Source organism: Apaloderma vittatum, unplaced genomic scaffold (genome assembly GCF_000703405.1).
Source record: "Apaloderma vittatum isolate BGI_N311 unplaced genomic scaffold, ASM70340v1 scaffold17938, whole genome shotgun sequence".
Taxonomy (NCBI): Eukaryota; Metazoa; Chordata; class Aves; order Trogoniformes; family Trogonidae; genus Apaloderma; species Apaloderma vittatum.
In genome coordinates this window covers 39,202-63,125 of record NW_009731467.1, presented here as the reverse complement: position 1 = coordinate 63,125, position 23,924 = coordinate 39,202, and the positions used below count along the sequence as shown (strand labels likewise).

General features: G+C 50.6%; 1 protein-coding gene across 1 annotated transcript in view; it reads right to left on the bottom strand.

The window, feature by feature from the left end:
* Window positions 1-105: 105 nt before the first annotated feature.
* LOC104278280 (AP-1 complex subunit beta-1) overlaps window positions 106-23,924 on the bottom strand; it is a gene marked incomplete at its 3' end in the record, with an annotated part of 55,401 nt that continues 31,582 nt past the window's right edge. The window contains exons 12-17 of the mRNA XM_009875202.1: window positions 20,716-20,986; window positions 16,012-16,204; window positions 6,082-6,123; window positions 4,065-4,211; window positions 2,632-2,777; window positions 106-235 (exon numbers count right to left, since the gene is read on the bottom strand). Coding sequence (XP_009873504.1) covers window positions 106-235; window positions 2,632-2,777; window positions 4,065-4,211; window positions 6,082-6,123; window positions 16,012-16,204; window positions 20,716-20,986 — 929 coding nt within the window. The remainder of the gene's footprint in view (window positions 236-2,631; window positions 2,778-4,064; window positions 4,212-6,081; window positions 6,124-16,011; window positions 16,205-20,715; window positions 20,987-23,924) is intronic.

Sequence of the window (23,924 nt, the reverse complement as noted above, 5' to 3'; positions counted from 1 at the left end):
TCGGGGTGACCCAAGGTCAGGACCCACCTTACCAGACTGCGTTGGGCCAAACAAATTGGGCCGAGCGCTTGCTCTCCCCCCTGCCCAGAATGAGACGGTCCTTACCTGGAGGTTGTTCAGAGGCTCCATTTTCATGACTGGTCCCAGAGTGTTGAGGGGCAGGGACACATCAATACTTTGGTTTGGCATCAGAGGTGTGTGAATGGCCAGTGGGGTGCTCGGGATGACCCCAAAGCTGGGCAGGAAAAGAAAAAAAGAAAAAGAGGTGATGAGAGCACAGCATTGTCCAACTCCAACCCAGCACAAGCTGGCTCATCTTCCCATTACTCCTGAGCTGGCCCTGGTGTCACTCCAGGGGAGGAACACAGCTCAAACCAGCAGACGCTCCAGGTAGGACAAGGTACGAGAAACTCAATCAGGCTGGTCTCGCTGACAGCACGCCACATCCTGCCCAGGGCACCAGCACCTGGGAACCCCTCCGTCACCCCACGGCACTGCTCTGTGCACAGCAGCAGCCTGCCCGGCCAGAAGCAGCTCCTGCAGAGCTGCAGAGCACTGCGAGCGGAGTACGTCACAGCCCCCATGGCTCTGGTGTCACTGGGAGCTATGGAAGAAGGAACTGGTAGCCAAGGAGCAATATGTGGTTTCTAATGGAGCGCTGCAGAGCAAATGAATCAAGGCAGCCAGCTGTCTGGTCCCGAGTGACGGTGCCTGGCTCTGGTGCTTGGCTGCAGGCCCTTCAGCTGGGGACGCCCAGCACCGCAGCGCAGCAAGCGTGTACTTGCCCGTTCGGTCCATGAGGCAGTTAACTCCACAGGCACCTCTACTCAGCGTGGAGAAGAGGGAAAGCAGCTAATGTTTAACACAACGCGTTCTTCTGTACTTTTTGAAAGCAGATGGAAGTGCAGATGCATAAGATAGTTCTGGTGTCCTTTAGCAGAATTCCCATTAGCTGCGGTGACAGAGCATTTGCACGAACAAAGACGTATGGGTGTATCAACTGAAAACCTGATACTGCCTCTGCACAGACACGTGTGTACTGGGCATGTCACTCTTTCAGAAGCCAGTACGTGCCCCATTCTTTGTTCTCCTTAGTTTTCACCTCTAGGGAGCTGAAATAAGAATATTCTCAGCGAGGGCCTGGCCACGTGATTTGCCTTCTGCAGCCATTTCACCTTGTGGGACACAGGCCCTCGTGTTTTCCCCGAGACTCAGAGGAAAAATAAAGTTGCGTTTTGCTACCAAGTGGCTGTGATATTACAGTACGCTAGAGCTCTAGCTTTCTTTTTTTTTTCCTCCCTAATGCTTTATCCCAAGACTGCAGTGAATGTGATTAGTAGCAGCAGGAGAGGGGAGAAAAACAATAGGAACTTCCCAGTCGCAAACCTTAATATTTAAACCTAAAGAGCCAGCTCAGTGCATCTCTTTCCAGTGCACCAGCCACAGTGGAAAGCAGCAACAGGAGAACAGTATTTGTAGAGGAGTAAATAGCAGATTGTATACGAAGTGTGTGCCGACACGCTGCAAAACAAGAAACTGCTGTTTTACTGTACAGTATTTAAACTTCTCATACCCTTGAGAAGTACTCTGTAGGTGTGGCCAGAACACAGCTGGATGTATGGGGCAGGGGGAGAAAATCACAAGGAAAATGTCTTTTTTTCAGGCCAATTTGCATGAAGCATTTGCATAGAGCAGCTTAGCAAAATTCTCCAGAAAATATAGCAGTCCAGGGAGAACAATTTACTAAGACTTACTTAGCATAATGTCTTTTGTAAGTAAATATTATTCATGCCAAGAAATCCCAAATTTGCAAGGCTAAGAGTGATATTAAAGAGATGGTTTCAGTAGATCTTTAGTACGGAGAACCCTTTTCCAGGGAAGGGATATAAGAAATAGGGGAAACGTTTCAGTCACAAGATATTCTTTGCAGTCTTGATAAGAACTAGCCTGGCCCTTGCTCCAGATAACACAAGAGCGAACCACACGATAAGCTCCGAGGGGGAAGACGCCGCGGCTGTACTGCCATGTCGTGTCTTCTGGCTGAGCCGTGTTTCCGAGAACAATCTGTATGCTCTAAACACTCAAGTGGCTGCTCCTTCTGACAAAATTATTCTGCTGCCAATTACTGGGAAAAACATGTGCCATCGGCTCTTAACTCCCAACTTCTTCACTGTCAGATAGCTTTATTAATGAGACCTGTACTTCCAGACAGTCTGAGGGGCAGCAGAGAAATTAAGTCGGGAGGCAGAGGCATTACGGACTGATCCCTGTGCAGCTCAGATGCTCGTCTGTTTATGCTCTTGTTTTCCTCAGGGCACTTGCTGGCTATAAAACCACTCACCTGCCGAACAACTCGGGAGGCTGCTTTAAAACTCTGCAGAGATGAAATGGGGCAGAAGCTGTTTCAGAGCCAGGAGAATGACGGGGTTGTCTGCCGCCTGTTTGCTCACAGATTCACCAGCCTGTATTTTCAGCCCTTTCACACAACTGTGGCGTGACAGAGGGTTCAGCCTGTACCCTCCAGCTGTTTCCAGGACTGCATTACATACCCACATAAAAGTCCTCCCTGGATCTAGCGAAGGAACATGCAACCTTGTTAAGAGCAGACAAAAGTGCATTGTTTTTTTTTACCTGTTCTTATTGAACTGAATGGCAAAGTCGGTCATGTGCTGCAAAGCCTTGTTGGTAAAGTTCATCTCCATGTAGATGTGGCCCTGCCTGTGACTGAACGTGCCCGAGATCTCCAATCCTTTAGCCTTCACCGCAGGCAACCAAACCTGGAACACAAGAGATGCCATTCAGCGCGAGAGGTCTGGCCTGAAGGTGACAAACAAGAACAGCTTTCCAAACAACAGCGAAGTCCGAGCTCGGCAATCCAGCTACGCTGGCACAGTAAGCCCACAAATGCTAAAGAAACACTACAGGGAAGATAGGACATGGGGTGTTGAAAGGATCAAGCTCGCCAAGGAGAAGTAAGCTCGCTGCTCCTAATCCGTCTTTGTTCACAGCACTCACGTAAGAATTCAAATATACTACAGCATTAGTGTGCACAAGAAACAGTGAAAGCTTGTGTCCATCACACTAATGTGAGACTTACCGGGTCTGCGGATGGACAGGCTTCTCCAAGGACTTGTTGGGCTATTAGAGGCAGGACAATACTAAAGTTTGAACCAGATCAAATCACAGGGCTGATACTATTAGCTGTTCCGGTTCTGGATTCCCAAACCATCGTTGTGGGAAAAGCCCCAGAACCAAATTTAAGTGGCACAAAGCAAAGTACTTCTTAGCTCGAAATTACTGAGTTCTTTTGTGCCTGGTTTTACACTTGTAAGCAGCTAAGACCAAAAGCTTCGAGTACTCTTCAGAGTACCTCGAGATCCTAGATTTCATACGATGACTTCAGTTTTTTCATCCATTGACTATTTAGTAAGAGTCTTAATTTTTGCTTACTGCCTTTCAGGCACGAAAGGCTAACCCCGAGCTCCCTGTGGCTGCTCCGCAGCCTCTCACCAGAACCATGTTCTGTAGCTCACAAACCCTCCAGACTAAGCATGCTTCAGTCAGCGCATCTGCCATCTCTGTCACTAACAGAGCATTTATCCGCATTACACTGCGGCACGCTCGTCCCAATCACGTCATTTTATCTTCAGTGTCACATTGGATTCCTCCGAAGAAACGCATCTTCTATGGAAGTTGTAGAAAACTGTATCCCGTGCTCAGCTTCCTGGGGAAGCTTACTAAGAAGCAGGGCTCCAGGAAAGCTGCTCTGACAAAATTGAAATTCTCATATCTTATATAAGCCATTCTTTAGAGTAATATTGTTACAGGCAAAATGAGGGAACCGCTTGAAAAAAACAAACCAACCCACAGAAGTCTGTAACTAACAATGAAACTGTTATTCTGCCTGAGAACATCCCAGGGCATCCCCGATGGGACTGACTTAAACCAAGGTGCCCCGACAGCACCAGAGACCCACAAGAAAGGGAACGAGCGACCAGTCTCAGACCTCCTGTCTGAGCCTAAGGTTAGGCAACATACTGAGGATGCTCTTTTTCCTTACGTACAGACTTCGGAGCCACATATCCTCCAGGAGCCATGCCCATACCAGACGAGAGCTCGAAGAGATCGTTGAGTCCGCTGCTCACCACCGCTGGGGTGGGCGAAGGGGCAAAGGTGGCTGGCACGGAGGAGGGGATGTAGGTCTGCCCCACCTGGAGGGGTTAAAAAGAAGAGGCACTGATTAACACCACATATGAAGAACACTACTTATTTAATAAAGCATGAACTTGGGCGAAATCCTAAATATTTAAAAGCCGTTTGCAGCTTCCCCACTGAATGATCAATAGTGCTAAATAATGCATCTGAATTCCAAAGCTCTTGGCAACTAATCCCTACACTCGGCTGTCACCTCAACCATGCAATAGCTTTCACGTTTTTTATAGCTCTGGTTATCTATTCCCACGGTAAAGGAACCGTTCCTCTCCATCTCTCCTCATAGACAATCTGCTTTGCGGATCTGCCCTACGTAAACCCAGGGAAAAAGAAGAAACGCTTTAAATCTTCTCCCCAACTACAACCGTCTTCAGGAATCTGCAAGATTCTGCATACCCAGAGGCAGCAAGGGAGTCACAACCGTACTGTGTACTCCCACCCAAAGCCAGAGCTCTGCATTCTCAGTGCTCCGGTCCCCAAAGGTTCATTACACGAGGCAGAACTAGATGTCTCTGTCTGCGCGAGGGCAACTTTTCTGCAAGAAGGGCAACTCTTCCCTCTCAGAACTTAAACACGGGCACCAGACCTCGAGTATTAACCTTTAGGTGCCCAGCTCCAGGTGGGATAATCACACTCAGGTTAGACTCTCAAGTTCTCTTCTTCCCTGTGAGCAGGAAGAATTACGTGCTGAGAACGGGATTCCCCAGGCAGCAGCCCCGGAACAGGCAGAATGGCTCAGGCAGCGCTAGGAAATACTGCTGACAGGCCTGGCGCTGAAGTCCTGTGTTCAGGAACCCACCGCAGACGTGGTGTTTCCATCAACCCTTTGGACAAGGAGGACTGGAGGTTTTACAGAACTGCTGGGTGGGCTTATGCTGGCAGTGCAGGCTCTGCAGGTATGATCTCTACAGAATAAGTATCTATCGCGTCCTGCTGTGGAACTGCCTGGAGGCTACAGGTACGCTGTACCAGCAGCTCTCCTCTGCCCTCACGCTGGAGTTAGAAAGGAAAGCAAGATCCGCAGGGAAAGGAGGAGAGAGAATGTCTGCAGCCATAACAAGGGTCTCTCAAGAGCCCTCAGTCCAGAACTGAGGACACTTTCCTCACTGGATTACTGGCTACACAGTCCTGGGAAGAGGGACTGGAGCTTTCTCCAGGAGACTTGCTTTTGGCTGTGGGTTGGAGGCATGCTCCCTCCTGCCCACTGCGTCTCCAAGTCACCTTGCATCTTTCTCCCACGCTTTCCTGGAAGAAGCTGGCACGCTTTTGAAGCCCAGGGTGCTCTGGAAGCAGCCTGGAAGCGTCCCATGTCCTGGCAAGCACTCTAGGCTCCAGGACACTCCCAGGCACAGAGAAAGGGGCGGGTGGCAGGCAGAGCTCAGCACTGACCACACGGAATAGGAAAGTGCTGACCACCTGATCCTGATGTCCGGGAAATCTCACGTGGCGCCTGGGAGGAGAAAAGCACCGAGCTGAGACAAGCCCACGGTGATGTCGCGTTAGGGTTACAACAGAACAGGCTTTGTGAGTAGACAGGTAAGCATCCTCGGCCTTCCAGCTGCCCCAGCAGTTGCTCAAGGGCTGGGGGCTGTGTTAATGCTGGTGGCTCAAACTAAAAGCTCCGAGAAAGAAGAGCTAAGCAGAGAGTCAATGGCTCTGGCCCTGGCTGCTCTTAGGGAAGCCCAGGTGACAGTTGGACTCAAAGCAACGTAGGTGGGGACGTGCGTGTTTCGGTTGCATTTGTCCATTTTCAAACACCTTCCGGGATTTAAAGCACCTTTGAGCACACAACGGGTGAGGTTGCATTTAAAACACCCTGAGCTTTGAGCAGCTTTTGAAATTCAGGGAAAAAAACGGAATGGCACTTACTGCCGGGCTTCCTCCAATGCCCCCGCCAAGGTCACTGCCAAGCTGAAAGAGAGAAGGAGAGAGAGGAGAGAAAGACCGAGTTCATTTAAGCCAAGTGTCAGGCGGTGGGAGCGGAGCTCGGCCGAGCACGCTGCTGCCAGCGCGTCCCCTCGCTCGCCGGGTACAGACAGACAGAAACACAGCGATGGGAAAGCGCAGGGAACAGAGGGGCGGTTTCGCTGTTGCGCGAGCAGAGCTATTTGGAGAACTACCCCACACACCTTCTGCGGATGGGAGCGTTTTTCAGGTTAACGAGAATAAAACCTCATCCCCTCCCGCGCCTGTCGCCCGCGCCGAAACCTCTCGCGTTTCACGCATCAGCGCTTTCCCTTCGACCCACCGCGGCCCTGAGCAGCTCCACAGACCCCAGTGGGGTAATTGAGAAACGGAATAAAAATGAACCTGACAGGAAGCTTCCTTCCCAGAAGCTTTGGTTTTCTAGGGAGCAGCGATGAACTACAGGAAAACACAATGTGTCTTGGCTATGTTCCTCCGACACAGAAGAAAGAGAAGGGGACAGGTGCCGGCTGTTACAACAGCTCAGACAGGTGGGCTTTGCCTTCTCTTAGAAGATGCTCCTTGAGCTTAGTCAGGATAAAAAAAAACCAGTTTCATAATCTAACGGGCCACTCAAATAGCAAAGAGACGCACTGGGATATTTCCGTAACGATCTCTGCCAAGCTACACGGCTGCAGTCTGAAGTGACCGAAAGAGCCACCACGTCCCACCCGCACACACCGAATCCTCGCTGGAGCCCTTCTGCCCAGGCGTCCTGCAGACCCCTAGACGCTGTCCTACTCCTTTTACAAAGCAGCCAGGCCACTTGCTCAGTGATAAAGCCCTTTTTTTAAACCTCGGTGCCATTCTAGGTGCTTGAGAGAATTCAGCGATCAGGACAGGCTGTTTGTGACTACAACACGGCTCCTGTGAATATTTACAGAGCTCGACAGACGACTGATAGCCGGGAGGAAACAAGCACAGATTTGCAGCGGTTATTCACTACAGAGACTTCTCCAGGCTTATCTGTGTCCCAGGGGTTTGTTTGGAAGACCATGGAAGGGTTTTTACTGAGTGCAGGGGTGGTTTTTTTTTTGGTCACATTCAGACAAGGATACCGAGCACGGAGGATGAGGCCAGGGCGAGGCAGGAGCCAGGCTGGCAGACCAGAACATCCCAGCTCGCCTTGTAGATGGCTTTGTTCTTCCATTTGATTAGAGTTTGGGGAGTGAGTTTGCTTTTAAAAAAAAGCATTTGACAAACCGAGTCAACAAAGGCTCTACATACCTTTTCAAATACATGTTGATTTGTTAAAATATTTAAATAAATGCCCCCTGTGGCTAAAGCAGAAGCCTCCAGGAGTGTTTGTGCTTAGAGCCCAAAAGGCTCTGGCCTTCTGCCTCTGCACAAAAGACCTGGAAATTCAACCCTCTCCTGGTCCCTGCCAGCCTGTGCCCTGAGAGATCTCATGGCAAATAACAGGTAAAATAACACTGGTCAAGAGTCATCGTAAAGCTTCATACTTCTCTCCCTCAGAGCACAGACAAAAAGGATTAAATGCTTTGAGAAGAGCAGCAAGGTTGCAAGACAGTGACTTACTAGATGATATCTAGCCTCCAAAAATCCTGTAAAATTTGACAAATCCCTGTGCTGTGCTGGATGCCCTTTCTACCCTCTGGCATCTCTCCTTCCCCTAGTCCCCACCAAAGCCACCTGGTGCCATATTAGCTACCGCAATAGGTGTTAGAGAAGCCCAAATCACACACAATTTGCCTTGTTGAGGAGCCTTAAGAGCTTTTTCCCTGCGTGAGACTCCGTTTATCCCTACTTGAGGTCACGGCAGAAATTTATACAGGACAGCCTTCATCTTCTGCCACAGCCACGTCTTCACAGGGCAACCCATCCTCTCGCTGCCCACGGCCGCGCGAGGTCAGTTTTTCTTTGCTTACTTGGGAGCTGACAGATAGAAGTGAGCGGTTCCAAAGTCAAAAGCAGAATCCAGTCGCAGCCCAAAGGAAGCCAGCCAGAGGATGTAAATCCAATTAATACCGACTTTATAAAATAGGGCTTATTATACTGTCGGGTGTCCCCCACCCAAACAGCCTGGCAGAGCCGAGTTTTGCTCTACAGACTGCTCTTTAAGCCAAGCCATGTTTTAGATTAATCTATCGGATCATTTACACCTTGTTACTGGCTCACTGAGGAGTAATAAATGCAACTATTACACCTCATCCCTATTCATAGCCTTGCACGTAGATGAATTTCACACTTTATACTGACAGGCAGCGAAATCCAGAGGAAAAGACAAAAAGGTAAAGAATCTGGTTCGTTTCCAGATACTATTGTATGCATGGAGGATCGCTGGTACCGTTCTCCGAAGGAGGAGAAAGATTGGTTTATCAAGCAGCAAGCATTTTACAAAGGGTATTATGGAAATGACTGAATAATTTTGCATAATCAAGCCAGATGTTAACTATTCTATCATTTCCTACTACGCTCACAAGAAGCTGCAGGCTAGGAACCCAACCTTGAAGCAGCCCATACACTGGTATCTGGATGCACTCGCTGCCAAAGAGAGAAGGAACGATATATTGGGGTTCCTCAAGCCACCCACAAGTCTTCCCTTCTCCCGAGCTGTCAGGCCTTGGGGGAAAAATAGCATTTGGATTTATGGCTTGAGTCAAGATTCCAGGTCTCCCCTCCGACAAGGCGGAGGAAAAAACCCACGAATCTCACTGGTGCGGAGAATTTACCATAAGTCTCCTTACATTTCTAGATTGCACCCCACACCTCTGCTCTGGGGTGGAAAAGATCTCTCCCCAGGCTCTGCCCTGCTCCGCCTGAAGCCCCGCTTTCCCCACGGGGGTCTGCACACAGCAGCCTCCTGCTCCCTCGGCTCCGGTGCTGCAGGTGTGTGCTGCAGAGCCGCAGAGCGAGCGCCGAGGAGGTGGCAGCTTCGCCAGGTCCCTGCAGGCAGAGCTGGCTCTTACACAGTGGAAAGAGAAGTGACAACATATCTACTTCTACAGAAAGCAAAGGGGATAAGTTAACAAAGAACAAATCAGGTCCACGGCAGATCTGGGGCGCACCACCCACTGCAGCAGCACAGGAGTCCCCTTCTTTTTTCTTGCCCATCACCCTTCCACAGCACCGATGCTTTCCTCACTCAGAAACTACCGGTCTGGTTTACCCAATTCTTCTGCAAGATGCCCAAGAACTAACTTTACCCCAAATTCAAAACGATGGAAGAGATGGTAACAGCGATGTGTGTGAGTAAGAGGGAAGGAGGAAGACAGAGGGAACAGGAACCAATTACCCACGGCGTGTCCTCTCCCATCTGGAGTGACAGGCAGAGTGCAGAAGGAAAGAAGCAGATATTAGTCAGGGGTGAAGTGCTGCCGAACCAACTCCCCGGGGCTGGCAGCTCTAGTTAACCATTTCCATCCACCTCGGCAGCAGGCGGCCCCTCCTGTGGGAAGCACAACGTGAAGCTGCCTTACACGGGCGCGGGCAGCAGCCCCGCGGAGGAGAGGACCATGGGAACACAGCTGTCAGCCCTGCTCCGGCTGAACAGGGTGGACAAGGGCTGCCACTTGATGGCCAAGGGGATCTCGTAGCACTGCAAAGCCTCAATTCCCAGCCTTGCCTCTTGCTGAAGAGCACAAAGGCGCTGCGAAGAGCTACCAGCTTCAGGGGATGAGGCGGGAGATGAGCCTTGGCCACCAAAAGAGCCACGTTCTTCAAACAGGGGTTCGCTTTATTCCCTCCCAACACATCCTGCCACAGCAGCCACGTGGGTTTAAAGAGGAGGCTGGGCTCGACCCTCTGTCAACAAAACCAGTACTAGCGCCTCTTCCCAAACTGCATCAGCATCTTCACTTTGTTCTAGTTGGCTCGGACAACGCTGCGGCTGCCCCGCAGTTTTTTTTGCGGTTGCCCTGTGATTTCAGCTCTGTGGAAGCGGTTGTGCTGACTTAGGGAGTGCAGCAGAGCTGGAGTTACTGCATTAGGAGGCTTTATTTGCATCTTAATCGCAGCTTGTAATGAAGTGACTCTGAAGTGTTCATGTGATCCGAAGGGGTTACAATCACTTCTGCAACATGACGTGAGGCATCTGGAGCTCCAAAAAATAACCAGGAGGGTGGAGCCAGGGACAGAAGCTGCAACAACCTCTGCTCAGCAACCGCTCTGCCCAGTGCCCGTAGCACAGCCAGGGCTTTCGGAGCAGCTGCACGGTTCCTGCAGCCACAACTCATGGGTTAACAGGGGACAACTCCTGCTCCTCCCTTTCTCCCACCCCAAACCAAGAGTGAAGCGTGACAGCTCAAGGAGGTAGATGAGAGTGTACGCTTGGTACCGCAGCAGCGAGGAACACGAGGCATTTCCCTCAAAAGGACGAGGCGGTGGGGCTGACTGAAATGCTGAGAGCAAAGCTGCTGGCAGGCCACTCCATCCGGGCTAATGCTGCCAGAGACACCTCAACTGCAGGACAGGTCACACATGGCCTGTGTCTTTGACCTCCTGATGGGCTCAAGATACCTCAGGCAGACGCCGCTGTGGCTCACAAAGAGGCAGTTTCAGTACCTTGTCTGCTGCCTATTTTATGTGTCTCTTCCCACCGCCAAGGCAGGCTGGCGAAATAGAAGAGAGCTGTGCCAGAGGTGGTGGAGGATGTATCATGCTGCCAAAACCACGGCCACCAGTTTCAGGAGCACTTACTGCTAATACTTTACCTTGCTGAATGATTTCTATCGACAAATGAAACTAAGTACTAGCCATTTTCATTCTCTAAAGCGCAAAAAAGCAGCTCTACGAAGCTCTAGCAATCCTATTCCTGTTACAGCAACGACACCTTTAAATCAGACATGAGTGAGTGACCCACCAGAAGAGCTCCTTTTCCCTATCAGCACTGCCCCAGCGACGGACGCATGTCCTTTGTCAGCAACCCTAACAGATGTCCTCTGTAGCTCGTCAAAGAGCAGAGCCCAGACGAAAAGAGATGCTCAGCTCCTTGTCGGAGGCTGGAGGAGCACCTGGGGAAGCGGCACATCCACTGCAGAAACGGATGCTGGGGCTGACCTAGCACAGATATCCTCACGCTGTAGTTCCAGGAAAAGGTAAATGAAGGAACTTACTTAAGATTACGCGCAGCAAGTCACCTGCAGAGCCAGAAGAAGAATCTGGCACTCAGGGGTTGCTTTTGGGCTTCTACAATTCTATAAGGCTTTCCTCTCTGAGTATCTGACACAACTTAGGAGAAGTTGGGCATTTTTTAATATAAAATACTGGTAAGCCTCTAACCAACCTACACCCCAGGGGACAGACTGAGCTAGGGCTCAGGTCCAAGCCCTCCAACACATTTCAGGGCAAGCACAGCACTGGGATGCAGCCCTGAACCACACAGAGGAGACCCCTGGGGTCAGACCCCCCTACCTACCACATGGTTACTCAGAGAGGTAGAGCTCCAGCCCGGGTATTACAAAAAACTGTGGATATCCAGTGTTTATCTAACAGCTCCAAAACTCAGGACATAAATCAGTCTGACCAGCTGCCAGCCTTGAATCAATAACACTCTTGTAGATGAGTGGCTGGAGTATTAAATAAAATCCTTATGTAACAGACAATCCAAGCCCGTCCGTTCCCACAGATTTACTGCTCTGCCCCAGGTTTGAAGCCGGCCTCCCTGGCTGCCAGCCGCGGTGCCCTGCTCCTCTTAAACACACGCGCTCGCAGGGGCTGCGCCACGTGCCGGGCAAAGCGCAGCTCTCGTGCCTGCTGGATTTTTAGAGCAAACAAACACACAAAAAGCTTTAGAGGCAAAACGACCCCGGCTCGTTACAGCACAGATGGACAACTTACATAGCATTGCTTGACAGCAAACCAGGGGCTGGAGGGCTGCCTGGAACCTGCGTGAAGTTTAGGCACCTAGGAGCTGGCTTTAAGGGGAATAACGTGTCAAACCCCACGCCCAGGGCACTGCCCTCCCGGCAGGTTTTGCTTCTCCCACATCAGCAACTGGTATCACTGCTTGACACCGTGGAGCTGGACATCTCCAGCAGCTTTTTAACAGCGGGCTGGCTCACTCTCTTAGGGAAAGGAAAGCAAAGCAGAGATGAACATGATCTGCCCAGGGTGGGAAATAGGGGCACAACCTGAAGCAGGCTCAGGGCTGGCTCTGGTCACTACAGAACAGCTCTTCCCAAGTCATACAGCAAGTCTGCTCCGGTTAGAAGCAAAGCACACCTTGTTCTTGTACTACAGGCCCCTTTTTGCTCTCTATTTTTAAATTTTTTTAATTGTTAACATATGCTTAGCATCTGGCATTGCCCAACATGCATGTTACCTTTAATACTAATTAATGCTATGAAGATCTCTTCACTAAAGAAATCAACCTACCAAGCAGCTAGAGTCTCACTGGTCACAGGGAATAAATGTCTAGCAATACTGAGGAAAATTCAAGTGAACAACATAATTTGGTGTTTATCCAGTTTTACAGTCTCTAAGTGCCCGAAAGGGAAAAAAACAACCACATTTCAATGGAAATGCAGAATGACATTTGCTGTGGAAGTTAACAGCACTGTTGATCTTCCTGGGTTAGTCACGTTGGGACTTCCACTGCGAGAGCATCCCTCTGACTACAGACACCCCTTCCCAAGAACAGGAAGCGTTATCAAACACACAAGAGTTGCAACAAGTATCTGAGGGGATCACCACATGTGACAAAGTGGCCGAGGTCCTGCCGGCAGCCTCTGCCAGACCTTTGGCTGCCTTCGGGGCACTCCCTGCGCCGACGGAGTCTCACCAGCACAGCAACCGACCGCTGGCATCAGCTCAAACACACCCCGAATCATTTTCTTCCACTGTAACAGAGAGGCTTATTTAGGCTTTTTTACAGATCAAACAGTTCTGTGGAAAATGGAAATGGGGTTCAGGGTTGCACTACGCCGGCAGCAGAGCAACGTATCCCTGCCCAGCCTGAGAGATAACACCAGAGCCACAACGCAGAGAATATGCAGCACTCGAGTATCTTATCTTCGCCTGTCTCCTCTCAGGTCATCCGAGATCCAAAAGGGATCTACTCGTGGTGACAGAAAACAGGGATCATCAGCAGAGGCAGCAGAAACTCCATCTCTGGTTTAAAAAAATCTCCACTAGACAAAATTCCTGTTGGGAAAATGCATATCCAGTCCTTCCTCAGATCAGGCCCCGATCACACTGGGTTCCAGCACTCTTCCTCAGGCTTAAGGCAACAGGAGGGACGGGAAAAGAAAGACTAAAGCAGCAGACACAGAGGAACACGGCTGCCTTGGCAGTCACAGCCAAACTAGGTTAGTGGCTGCTAGCACGAGGGCCCCCGAGCGAAGTGAACTCTGGTTTGAGGAGGAGACAGGGACTGCTCACCTCACCCCGTGCTTCACTCGCGAGCGCGGCAGCCTCAGGCTTCCCCAGGCAGGGGCCGACATGCATTACAGAAAGACCTGAGGAGTAACCGAGAGGGAGGGCAGCTTCAAAGCGGAATGGATCAGGCAGCAAGGTAACGTACAGAAAGCGTGTGTCTGAGCTACCTGGAGGAGAAAGAGCAAAGAGATTGCCAACCGACAGCCAGAACGCTGGTAAGGACAGAGGGAGATTTTATTTCCATCTCCAAGCCCACTACGAGACTGCACGAGCAGCCCAAGGGATCACCACCCCTGGACTCTGCTGGTTTGGATCCCTGGGGAGGGGTGAAGAGCTCGTCCCTTCTTCAAGGGGATGCCCTGGGATGCCGCTCACTCCCTCTGCACACACAGACCTCAGGCACGGGCACACCTGCAGCCTGAGGCTGGGGTTTTGCCACTCCACAAACGTGGCTTAACATCAGCCTAAGACCCAAACGCCAAGCCAGTCCCCTCAGCCAGCCCTGCACTGCCCAGCAGCTTAACTAATACCAGGTTAACGCTGCTTGACACGTGTTAAACACACGCCCGCAACAACCAACCATGCAGATCTTACCCACTCACACACCAATGAGGCTTATTAGTGAAAGAAAAGTCAGAGAAATACCTAGATTTACCAGAAAAAGGTTCACTTATACATTCGAGGGATCAGGAGACAGGACACATGATACAACAGCACTTAACAGAAAGCATTCCGGGGGAAAAAGGCCACCATTCAGATATTTATTTTTCAGAGCCCATCTAATAACTCGGCTGAGACAGTGCTGGCCCACACAGCCCGAGGCACAGACACTCCCTGTTCAGACACAATTACTTTGTCAGATCACACTCTGCAGTCCCGTGGATTCACTTAAGGCTTGAGAAAAGCATTAAGTAAAAGCCTAGAACCATATCAACTAACAGCTCTACTGCCAAAGCAGGTCACTAAATTAAGCCCATTAACGCCAACCGTGAGACAACTCTTGTCCCAAAACCAAGTTTTACTCCTCCTGCTGCATCCATTTTTCCCTGACACTAATGGGGAAAAAAAGGTTACTCTAACTGCCCTGGAAGAGAGTACAGACAGAGGAATTTAACTCCTAACCCTTCTGAGCTGCCAGGTACAGTGCCACTGTTTGCAACACCCTACCAGGGTTAAAAACCCCAGTTTCCTAGAGGCACGTCTTGCAAAGCAGGGCAAAGCCTGCAAGGGTCGCTGCTCTGAGCTCGCCCTCTGCCTTCCTAGCAGCTCCAGTGCAAAATGTTTCCCTCATGCCCTGTGCCCCCAGCACGAGAGCAGTCTCGCTGCCGAAGAAGCCAAGCGCTGTCGAGGTGGCACAGAGGCTAAAGCACATCTGACCTCCAGGACACCGACACCACTGAGGGTTAGGTCATTTCCAGTTCATCAGCTCACAAAGCGCTGAGCTAGAAATGTGTTTAGTGACAGCTTTAGTAAGATTATGGTGGCTTAAAATTACCTTTGATAAATAAGAATTTGTTGAGTTGGGGTTCATCCAGCTGCCTCCTACCTCTGCTATTTAGAGCTTGACTCAGAACTGAACGCACCCCTAAACCCGACACGCAGATAACCTGCCTCGGCTCACTAGAGGCCAAATCTTAAGCCAAGGAAGACAAATCCACTGTAGGTCTAAAAACCACCCAACTATGTTCACCGGGGTAAGTCTTACTCAGGTTACATGATGCAAATACACACAGACTCCTGCTCACCCCTGCAGGCAAGTCACTGGCGCGCTGGGGATCTGTGCTGTGCTCCACGGGAGCAACTCCCAGGCTCACGATCACATTCCCCACCTGCTTCCAGCGCCAGCCAAGCATCCAGCTCTTCTTCCCTGCTGGAGCCTCCTTGCTAAGAGGTTCTCTCACTGGAGCCCATGCCCAGCTCACAGCCCAGAGCAGAAGCGGAACCTCACCCTGTCAGTACCAAAACACCTCTCGGTGAGCAGCTGCGGCACGGGGAGGACTGGGCAGAGCGTTTCCATCTTGACCTGACTGCGATTAAAATGTCACCGATATTAAAACATGACATACTCTGGAGAACATACAAATGGGATGACACGGGGCTACGGCCTGCAGCCCTGAGAGTGATGCACTGAAATTCAGTCGGGTCAGGAACAAACACCTTCTGGAAAGGGAGCCTGAATCAATTACGACGCAGTGGAACACTTCACATCCTTAAAACAACTCTTTGGTTTTCTTTTGCGGACAGAAAAAAGACATGGAACAAATACATCCACAGATCACGGGGATTCTACAGCACGCAGCAACATTCGTTTTACAGCAGGAAAAACCTGCTGAAAGTCTGGTACAACAGCACCAGTTCAATCCTCTTGGAGCTTGAGGACTCGGCACAGGTTGCTCAGTGATCCAAGCACTACGAGCACAAACGATCAAGGCTTTGCAGAGATAAGCACAGCTCCAATTATTTCCATCAATTGAGGCTAAAGATGATGCCACTTACCAAGCTGTCCAGCCCTCCTCCCAGGAGGTCCACAGCACCCATCTGCATGGAGGACACTTGGGGAACATTCACCGGTGGGCCCAGGTCCAGGTTGAGGAGGTCACCCAGCAGGTCGCCCTGCGATGGAATGACCTGTGGCTGCTCCAGGTTCGTAGTGGCCGTGGTGCCCACGGGGCTATCGCCGGCATCAGTGCTGCGGGGGGAAGGAACAAGAAGCAGAAGAGAGAAACCTCAGTCACCTTCCAGTTTCAGATTCCCACCACGGGGTGACACAGCAAGAGGTGGCTCACAAGCAGAAGCCAGGTAAAAGCTCACCCGAGGAGCTGATGGCACCACTGCCCCCTACAAGGCAATGTCCTAAGGCAAAGGGTTCTTCAGCCCCTGCTTTAAGTACAAAGACTCTGCATGCACTGAGCATGGTTTCAGCTGAGGAAAGGGAATTTTCAAGATGTGAAACGTGTCCACCTCGAGAATCTCAGAGCAGAACAGTGAGCCGCGAGTCCCACATGCACTATAGTGCTGAAAATAATTATTTCCCAGCACAGAACAAACCTATGGAGACGACTTTCAGCCCACTGGGCCTGGAGAACTACATGTAAACACGGGGAAAAAAAATAGTAACATCCAGAAGTCCTAATACAGATAAAACCCTCAACCCCTCACTCTAACCCGTGCAAACTCAACCACTCCCCACAGATCCAGATTAACCATCTTCTACTGACCAGCACAAAGCTCCACAACTCTGATTTTTTTAAAGATCTCAGTCTAACGTTGATTCCTCCCTTCTAGCAATAAACTCCTCCTCTCTGAGTTAGCAGTCTAGAGATGCTCATACAGCTCCCAAAATTTCTCATCATATGCAGTCCAGCTACCTTTTACATTCACTTTCTATTCAATTTTACAAGGGGAAAAAAAAAAAAGGAAGAATGCCTGTAGCTCCTGGAGATCTCATTACAATGTATTTATTCTTTAAATCCAGAGTCTTAATACTTTAGATAACTTAAAGTCTACTTTGTATCCTGTTGCCAGCAGTAACTGACAAAATTATTTCCAGCTCACTCTCCTGCAGATGCAGCCAACAGGGAATTGCACACACGTGCCGCGGGAATTAGGGTCCTACAAGGTGTTTAGCACCGGGTCTCTCTTGTAAGGATGGCAGCCCCTGATTTTGAGACGCCACGACCCTCTTCCTTATCGTCATTCAGTTACTGAGGGCAGAGCTTTAGCAATGGAGCATAAGCTGCTCCCAACTTCAGCGCTGAGAGGAAAAGATGGAGCCTAAGGGCTGCAGAACACCCCAGTTACCAGGCAGCAGCACAAGAGAGGCCTGACAGCTCCTTTGCGTTAAAAGCTTTAGAACCCTAACAGCTGTCCCAATGCTACTTGTCCTTCCTGCTTCTGCCGCCAGCAAGGAGACTGCTGAGCGCGCTGAACAGCTACTGAAACAGTTCTGAGGAGCAAGCGGTTACCGTGATCCAGATCCACCCCCAAGCCGAGGACGGGGAAGAAGAGTGTGCGTGAGCAGAGGCTTGTTCCCAGCCCGTAACGCACACACTCGTTTCGTTCCCAGGATATAATCCCTTTAACACTACACCTCTTCAACACTTACTCATCCTTGTTCTGCTGGAGATAAAGCGATCCTTCAAGGTCTTGTGTAACTGCAGTTGCCCCAAAGCCCAAGAAATCAGAGAGGGATAAAGCTAACTCTGTAATAAAAAGACCCGAAACACCAAGTCTTCCAACTCCCGTACAGAACGGGCCTCTTGGAGGAGATTTGGATAAACAATTCTGCATTTTCTTTGAAAGAAAAAAAACAAAGACTATGTGGGTTATAAAGGGCAAAAAGACCTGACACAAGCTTTCTCCCTTACAGACCTGGGCAGTGGCTGGCAGTTGGGTTTGCCTGTGTCAGCTGGAGATCTGGCCCTCCCCAGTTCAGTCTCCAGCAGTTCCCAGATGCTGGGATGCACAGCCTGAAGCAGAAACCAAAATTTCCTGCAGCCACCTGTGTGGGAATGAGGACTGCTCCTGCCCAAGCCTAACCAGACTCTTCCTCTCCCAGGAGTCCTGTTCACATCTCTGCAAATTTTCCAGCCGAGCAGGGCTGGTGGGAGCCACCACACGAGGAAACGCTGCCAAAAGCCATCAGGAGCTTTCTCCCCCCACCTTTCGGATTCATCTGCAACTTTATGACACTTGGGCTTACTGAAGAGGCAGGAACATCTCACACCATCTGTCAGCTGTTCGGTGGGTCTTCCCATCAGCCGAGCACTGAAGGAGCCTGCCCTGCAGCGCTGTCAGTGGAAATGCTCCAAATGCAACACGGCGGATTCTGCCAACCACAACAAACTCCTCCCCGGTCTACACCCAGAAAAACCCCACTCCTCCAGCCACTGCTGCCCACCTACTCAAGGCAATGCTCTCTTGACTCTCTTAAGCCACACTCACCGCAGACATCTCCACACTTCCACGATTCTGCCTCTACCGAGCTGTGCAATCTGAAGGAAAACCTCAGCCCCTCGCAGGCGGGCCAGACACCGGAACGGTCGTTACTGAAGAGCAGAAGGAGTGAAGGTAACTCCAGATAGCTGGGTGGGGAGGTCAACTTTCATCGGATGCCCTTAACTTGCCTTAAACTGACAGATTTTCATGGATCTTTGCATCCATGTTCAGCATCAGAAAGAGGCAAACCGGTTTCTTAGCAATCAGTGAAATCACACTGGATGCACACACTCAGGCTCCCGCAGAGCCGCTCACTGTAATTCCCGTGGCTGAAAGCGGCAATTTGGTACGCCGAGACATGGTACGGGGAGGTCTTGGCATCGGATTGCAAGGTTTTGCTGTCCTTTTGCTGACACTAAAGCAGAACACCACAGTAACGAGGCCTCTTTACGAGGTGAGCTCGCCTGAGAGAAGCCTGGCGTGTGTGCCATTAACAGCACTCACTGTTTTAATTTACCGAAAGGGCAGAGCGCTGCATCAGCATGCAGTGTGCACCCTTCAGACCTTCACAGAACCACAGAATTTTGAGGCTGGAAAAGACCCCCGATATCATCAAGCTCAGCCTATGTGCCAACACCCCCACACGGGCCAGACCAGGGCAGCAAGTGCCACATCCAGCCTCTCCTTCAACCCCTCCAGGGCCGGTGACTCCCTCCTGCCCTGGGCAGAGCATCCCAGTACCTGAGCAGCTCGGCTCTGGCTCCCTCAGCTCACCACTGCAGACTGAGGCCTGAAGGTCTGATGCCAGAACAAAGGGTAATTTGGTAGGAAACACCACGAGGGCAGCGCAGAACACTGCTGGCGTTGGAAAGAATTTGAGGTGAGCCGACTGAGCGTGCGCTACGAGAGTCAAGTCATGTACACGGGACACACAAGGAACTAGTAAAAAGACCACCCCTTGCAAAAGCTGAATTCCTTGTGCTGACTAAAAGCCCCTAAGACGTTAGCTTCTGTAGTGACCTGAAACAGCAGTGTGCAGGAAGGCCGGTAACACCAAAACCCAAAGCTGCCCCCACCCCAGCTCCTTTTGCTGCCGAGGCAAATCTCAGGCCAGAAGATGGAGCAGAGGCAAGTGGTCGCTGCTTTTCTTCTCCAACTGCTTTGTGTTTGCTGGTCCCGGGTCAATGCAGCCAGACTTGATTTTATAGACAGGCAGGGAACAACTCGGCTTCCCAAAGCTAGTCATTACAGAAATAGCTTTAGTTGCTAAGAATAGCAGAGAAGCAGTGTCAGAAAATAGAAAAGGAGCAGCATCGCACACTGATTTATCCCTGCGACAGAAAAAATAAAATAAGCACTCCAAATGTCACTTTGGGAATATTATTAAGAGGTAAGCCTGGATACCCTGCCTCTCGCTGCAAGGCACACTTAAACTTGTAATTAGTACCATTAGCCCAAAGAGCACTGCTTACCTGAACAAGGAACCACGGGAAGAAGCTCAGCAGCAGCGCTGCCGCAGCCCGGGACACGGCACCGCCTGTTCCTGCAGGTCTAACCCAGCTCCAGGGCTGCGAGCACGGGGAAGCGTTAAAGCTCTGGATAACAAGCCCAAGCGTTTCGCCCTCACCAGCCAAAGGTTGGGCAGAACGGCAGCAGTCTAGCCATCTTCTTCTAAACCCACGCAGTTTTCAGTCATGGGGCTTAGATGGCTTTTACAGTCCCCTCGCTTTATAGGCACAAGAGAGAAAGGCCGTTTTACCAGCCCTCCCCCATCTCATGTTCCAACAGCAAAGGATCCCTGTGCTCGCCTGTTCCGGGAATGCTGCAGGGAGGCTTGTAAAGCTGTGCTCTGTCTGAAGCAAAAGCTCCCACAAAACCAAAGAAATGCATCCTTCTGAAAGGCGCTTGCTTTTACCACAGTCATCCTCCTCCTGGAACCATGCCCTAGCACCACTTACCCAAAGCTTCTGCTTTTTTATTAAAACTCTCATGTTAAGAGGCCTTATAGCCAGTGCCTTCTCAAAAAAAAATCATGGCTTCTCCTCGCACAAAAACTTGGATATTTCCCCTGTCTTCTAACCCAGGAACTCAGAAACTACACACCCAGGATTAAAATCTGCAATGAAAGGGCCCCTTGAATAACCTGTGAGCCCCTTCACAATCAGTAAAAACCCACTTATAAGATCTCTGCATCTTTTGGACTCTTTGCTAGACAGAAACAGCCAACTCCATCCAACTGTCACCACGGCTGCCTCAGCTTACCTTCCGTGGTGAATTGGCAAGTGTTTGCGGTGGATCCCGTGGCTCCCCTCCACAAAAGCGTTGGGCGGTTTGTGGTACACAGAAGCCAGAGACCCGATATGGCAGATCAGCTCGTCCAGCAGAGTCGGTTCAATCAGGTCGGTCTCTTCAGAAATAAGTGGCTTTTCCGAGAGCACCACTTCTTTGGCAGTCACTGGATCCGTGGAAAGAAGGCGCCAGTAGATGTAGCCACGATCCCGCAGGTCTGGGTTGTCAGAATCCTGAGACAAAACCATACTTGAGTCACGTGGCTGAAGCAGACTAGCACTTAAATCACAATTTTTTCTAGCAGTGATTCTGCTGGATTGTAAAAATCCAATCATCCAGGAGCGACAGCCAGAATGATGTTACCAACTGCTTGTTGTGATGACCATGCCAAAATTAAAAATGAGGACCAAAGTATTAACGCCCAGTTTCCTGCTCAGCTGATCAGGGAGCAAAAAGCCCAGGATTCATATCCCATAATTGCCCCAACCCACAGAGCCATCGACTGCTTTACAAACTCTCCTGACATAACAGGAAGCATTAGAGAACTCCAGGGGAGCGCAGACAGGAGAAAAGGACGCAAGTCAAAATGACTCCGCCACGTACTACGAGTAGCCGTGCGATACGACACAGTGGAACAGAATAATTCCGGAAACAGGACTTCCCCAAGGGCACTGCGGGGCAAAGTGATGCTGAGGAGCTACTACAGGCTAGATCTTAAGCCATATCCCTCATACCAAAAGAGAGCTTATTTATCCTGCCTTTTAGTTATCTAATTAAGCACAGAAAGATGCTAATGACACACAGTTAGGACACCTCATCAGTTCTCCAGCTGTCAATAATATCCTTGTTTCACTGCAGATATTTCTGACTCTGCATGAAGCACTAATTATTTCTCTCCGCTCCGAACAGCTCTGCCCTCAGCAGCAGAGTGAGTGGTGAGAGTTTGCAGCTAATGCTCTGGCGAGAGAGAGGAGCTGCGGCTCGATGTGGTAGTGCAACGTGTTCGAACTGTTCATGGAAGCAAGAGCTGGGATTTTTAACCTCCACATCAACAGAAAAAACAGGGTAAATGTTTCTGAGGGTTTTCCTCCCATAAAATTCTGGCAAAATAGCATGCTCCTCATTAGCCTTCCTGCCCGGCATTTCTTTTCAAATTCTGTGATCTCAATCACGCTGCTGCTGCCCTGCTCTAACCTGCCTCTCCACCGCTTGTCTCGAGGTATTCGCAGGCACATGGCAAAATCTGTTTGTAATGAGACTGAGCACACTAAGCTCATTTTGATCAGAAAAAACCTAGATACAATGTCTGGGTCAACTGATAAAGATTTCTCTGCAGTGCTGCTTTTCAGTTTGATGGTGGAGTTGTGGACTGTTTACACCCTTCACCCTTAATAATTCCTACAAGACTCCCTCCATCCCGCCTGCAGCAGGCACCTGGAGATCAGGCAGGGCTCCTGCAAGGGCAGCCATGAAAGACCACTCGCTCTTACATACGTGCAGGCACAGACAGATTCAGGACTGCCCGTTTCCTCTCAGAGTCAAACAGACAGACTGGAAACTTTCATAGATCTACTGGAACAAGAGGCTCGGATCTTTCCTTTCCACATTTCTCCCAAGTCCCTGCTTTCCAGGGCCTGCAGCCACACGTTTGGTGCCCACCACCAAATCCACGCCAGCTCGGTCACCTGCCCGCGCCAGGCAGAAAGCAGCAATGGAGATGGGGAGGCTCGGAGCCACCCGTGAGGTTATGGGCCTGGCAGGGGCCTCGGGCGCTGCCACACATCTGTGTCCCTCCCAGGCGCAGCTGCCTCCCTGCTATTTTCACCAGAGTTGGCTGGGTTAAGCTGGCTCCTGCTACAGACACACCTGCAGCTGGCTGTGCAGGCATACCCTGAGAGACACTCGAAGTGCAACAATACCGAAGCTGGAGAAAGAAACACACGTGTAATTACTCTCCCACTCAAGTGAAAAAACAGTACCTCTACCTAGAAATCAGACCTTGCGGCATAAGGCTTTCTAGCGTTTTGCAGCCAGTTATCCTACACCGACTTATTGTTCACACAAAATACAAGAAGCCAGACTGAATCAACATTTGTGACAGAGAAAAAACAGACGCCCATTACATTGCCAGGGTGTCATTAAGTGTTTTGTGACTCAGTGTAGTGGGTTTTAACACTTTGTACCTTTCTTCTGCTGCCGTAGACAAATGACAGAGCGTGCCCCTGGCCCTCCCCTACACGGAGCTGGGAGCTTGCCTAACAGCAGGCTCTGAAGCAAGAAAAGCAGGCCACAGATTTCCTGCCACTGACCAATGCGACACCCCCAAAGGGAGAAATACAATTTAAGTGCTAACAAGTCCACAGCCACAACTCCTCGCAGCAAAGAGGACCGAAAGGACCAGCTGATGACTGACTCCAGGGTTTTCTGCTCAGAAACATTCAGAACAGCTGGGAGACGACTTTCATCACTCAACACAGTAGGTCTGGAAAGGAGCTGCTCTTTTTGGGCTACATCGTCACACTTCACCCCCAGGGAGCGTAGGCGGATCAGCTGAGGTCTTACCCACTCCTGCCATCTCGACACCTCCACTCCTGTCCTCCAGCACTTGTGTCTGCCGGCTCGAGCCCAGCCCCACCTGCAGTGATCTGAGCTCATAGCTCAGCACCTCATGCATAATGAATCTTGGGATCTGAACCCACTGCTACAGCCTCCAGCAAAGCTGCCACACCGGCTGACAGCATCCAAGTGCAAAAGAGGAAAAAAAACCCAACGCCCAACTTCAGTTCTTTCTTTTCCACAGCACTGCCTAAGCTTTGCTGTTCACAGAACAGAGCCTTTGCCAGGCCCTTTCCCTCTGTCATAGCTCCAGGTGTTTGAACTGCAGCCACCTTCAAGGAGAAGGCACCTGGGTTTCTCCATCTCTCTTCCCTGCCCCTAACTCCTCCTTTGGTGGGGGAACAGGGAAGGAATTAGGATGAAGCAAGAGCTGAGAAGGAGAGAGCAGATGCCGGATGGCACGGGAACAGGCACAGAGCAGCTGTTAAGCCGTGTTTCTTTGGAAGAGAGAGGAATACGCTTGAATCCTTTCTACTGCAAAGCTGATGGATGGGCCTGGCAGACAGGAGACACCACAGAGCAGGCCAGCGTGGTGTCTGGAGGGCTCTGGTTCACTGGGCATCTTG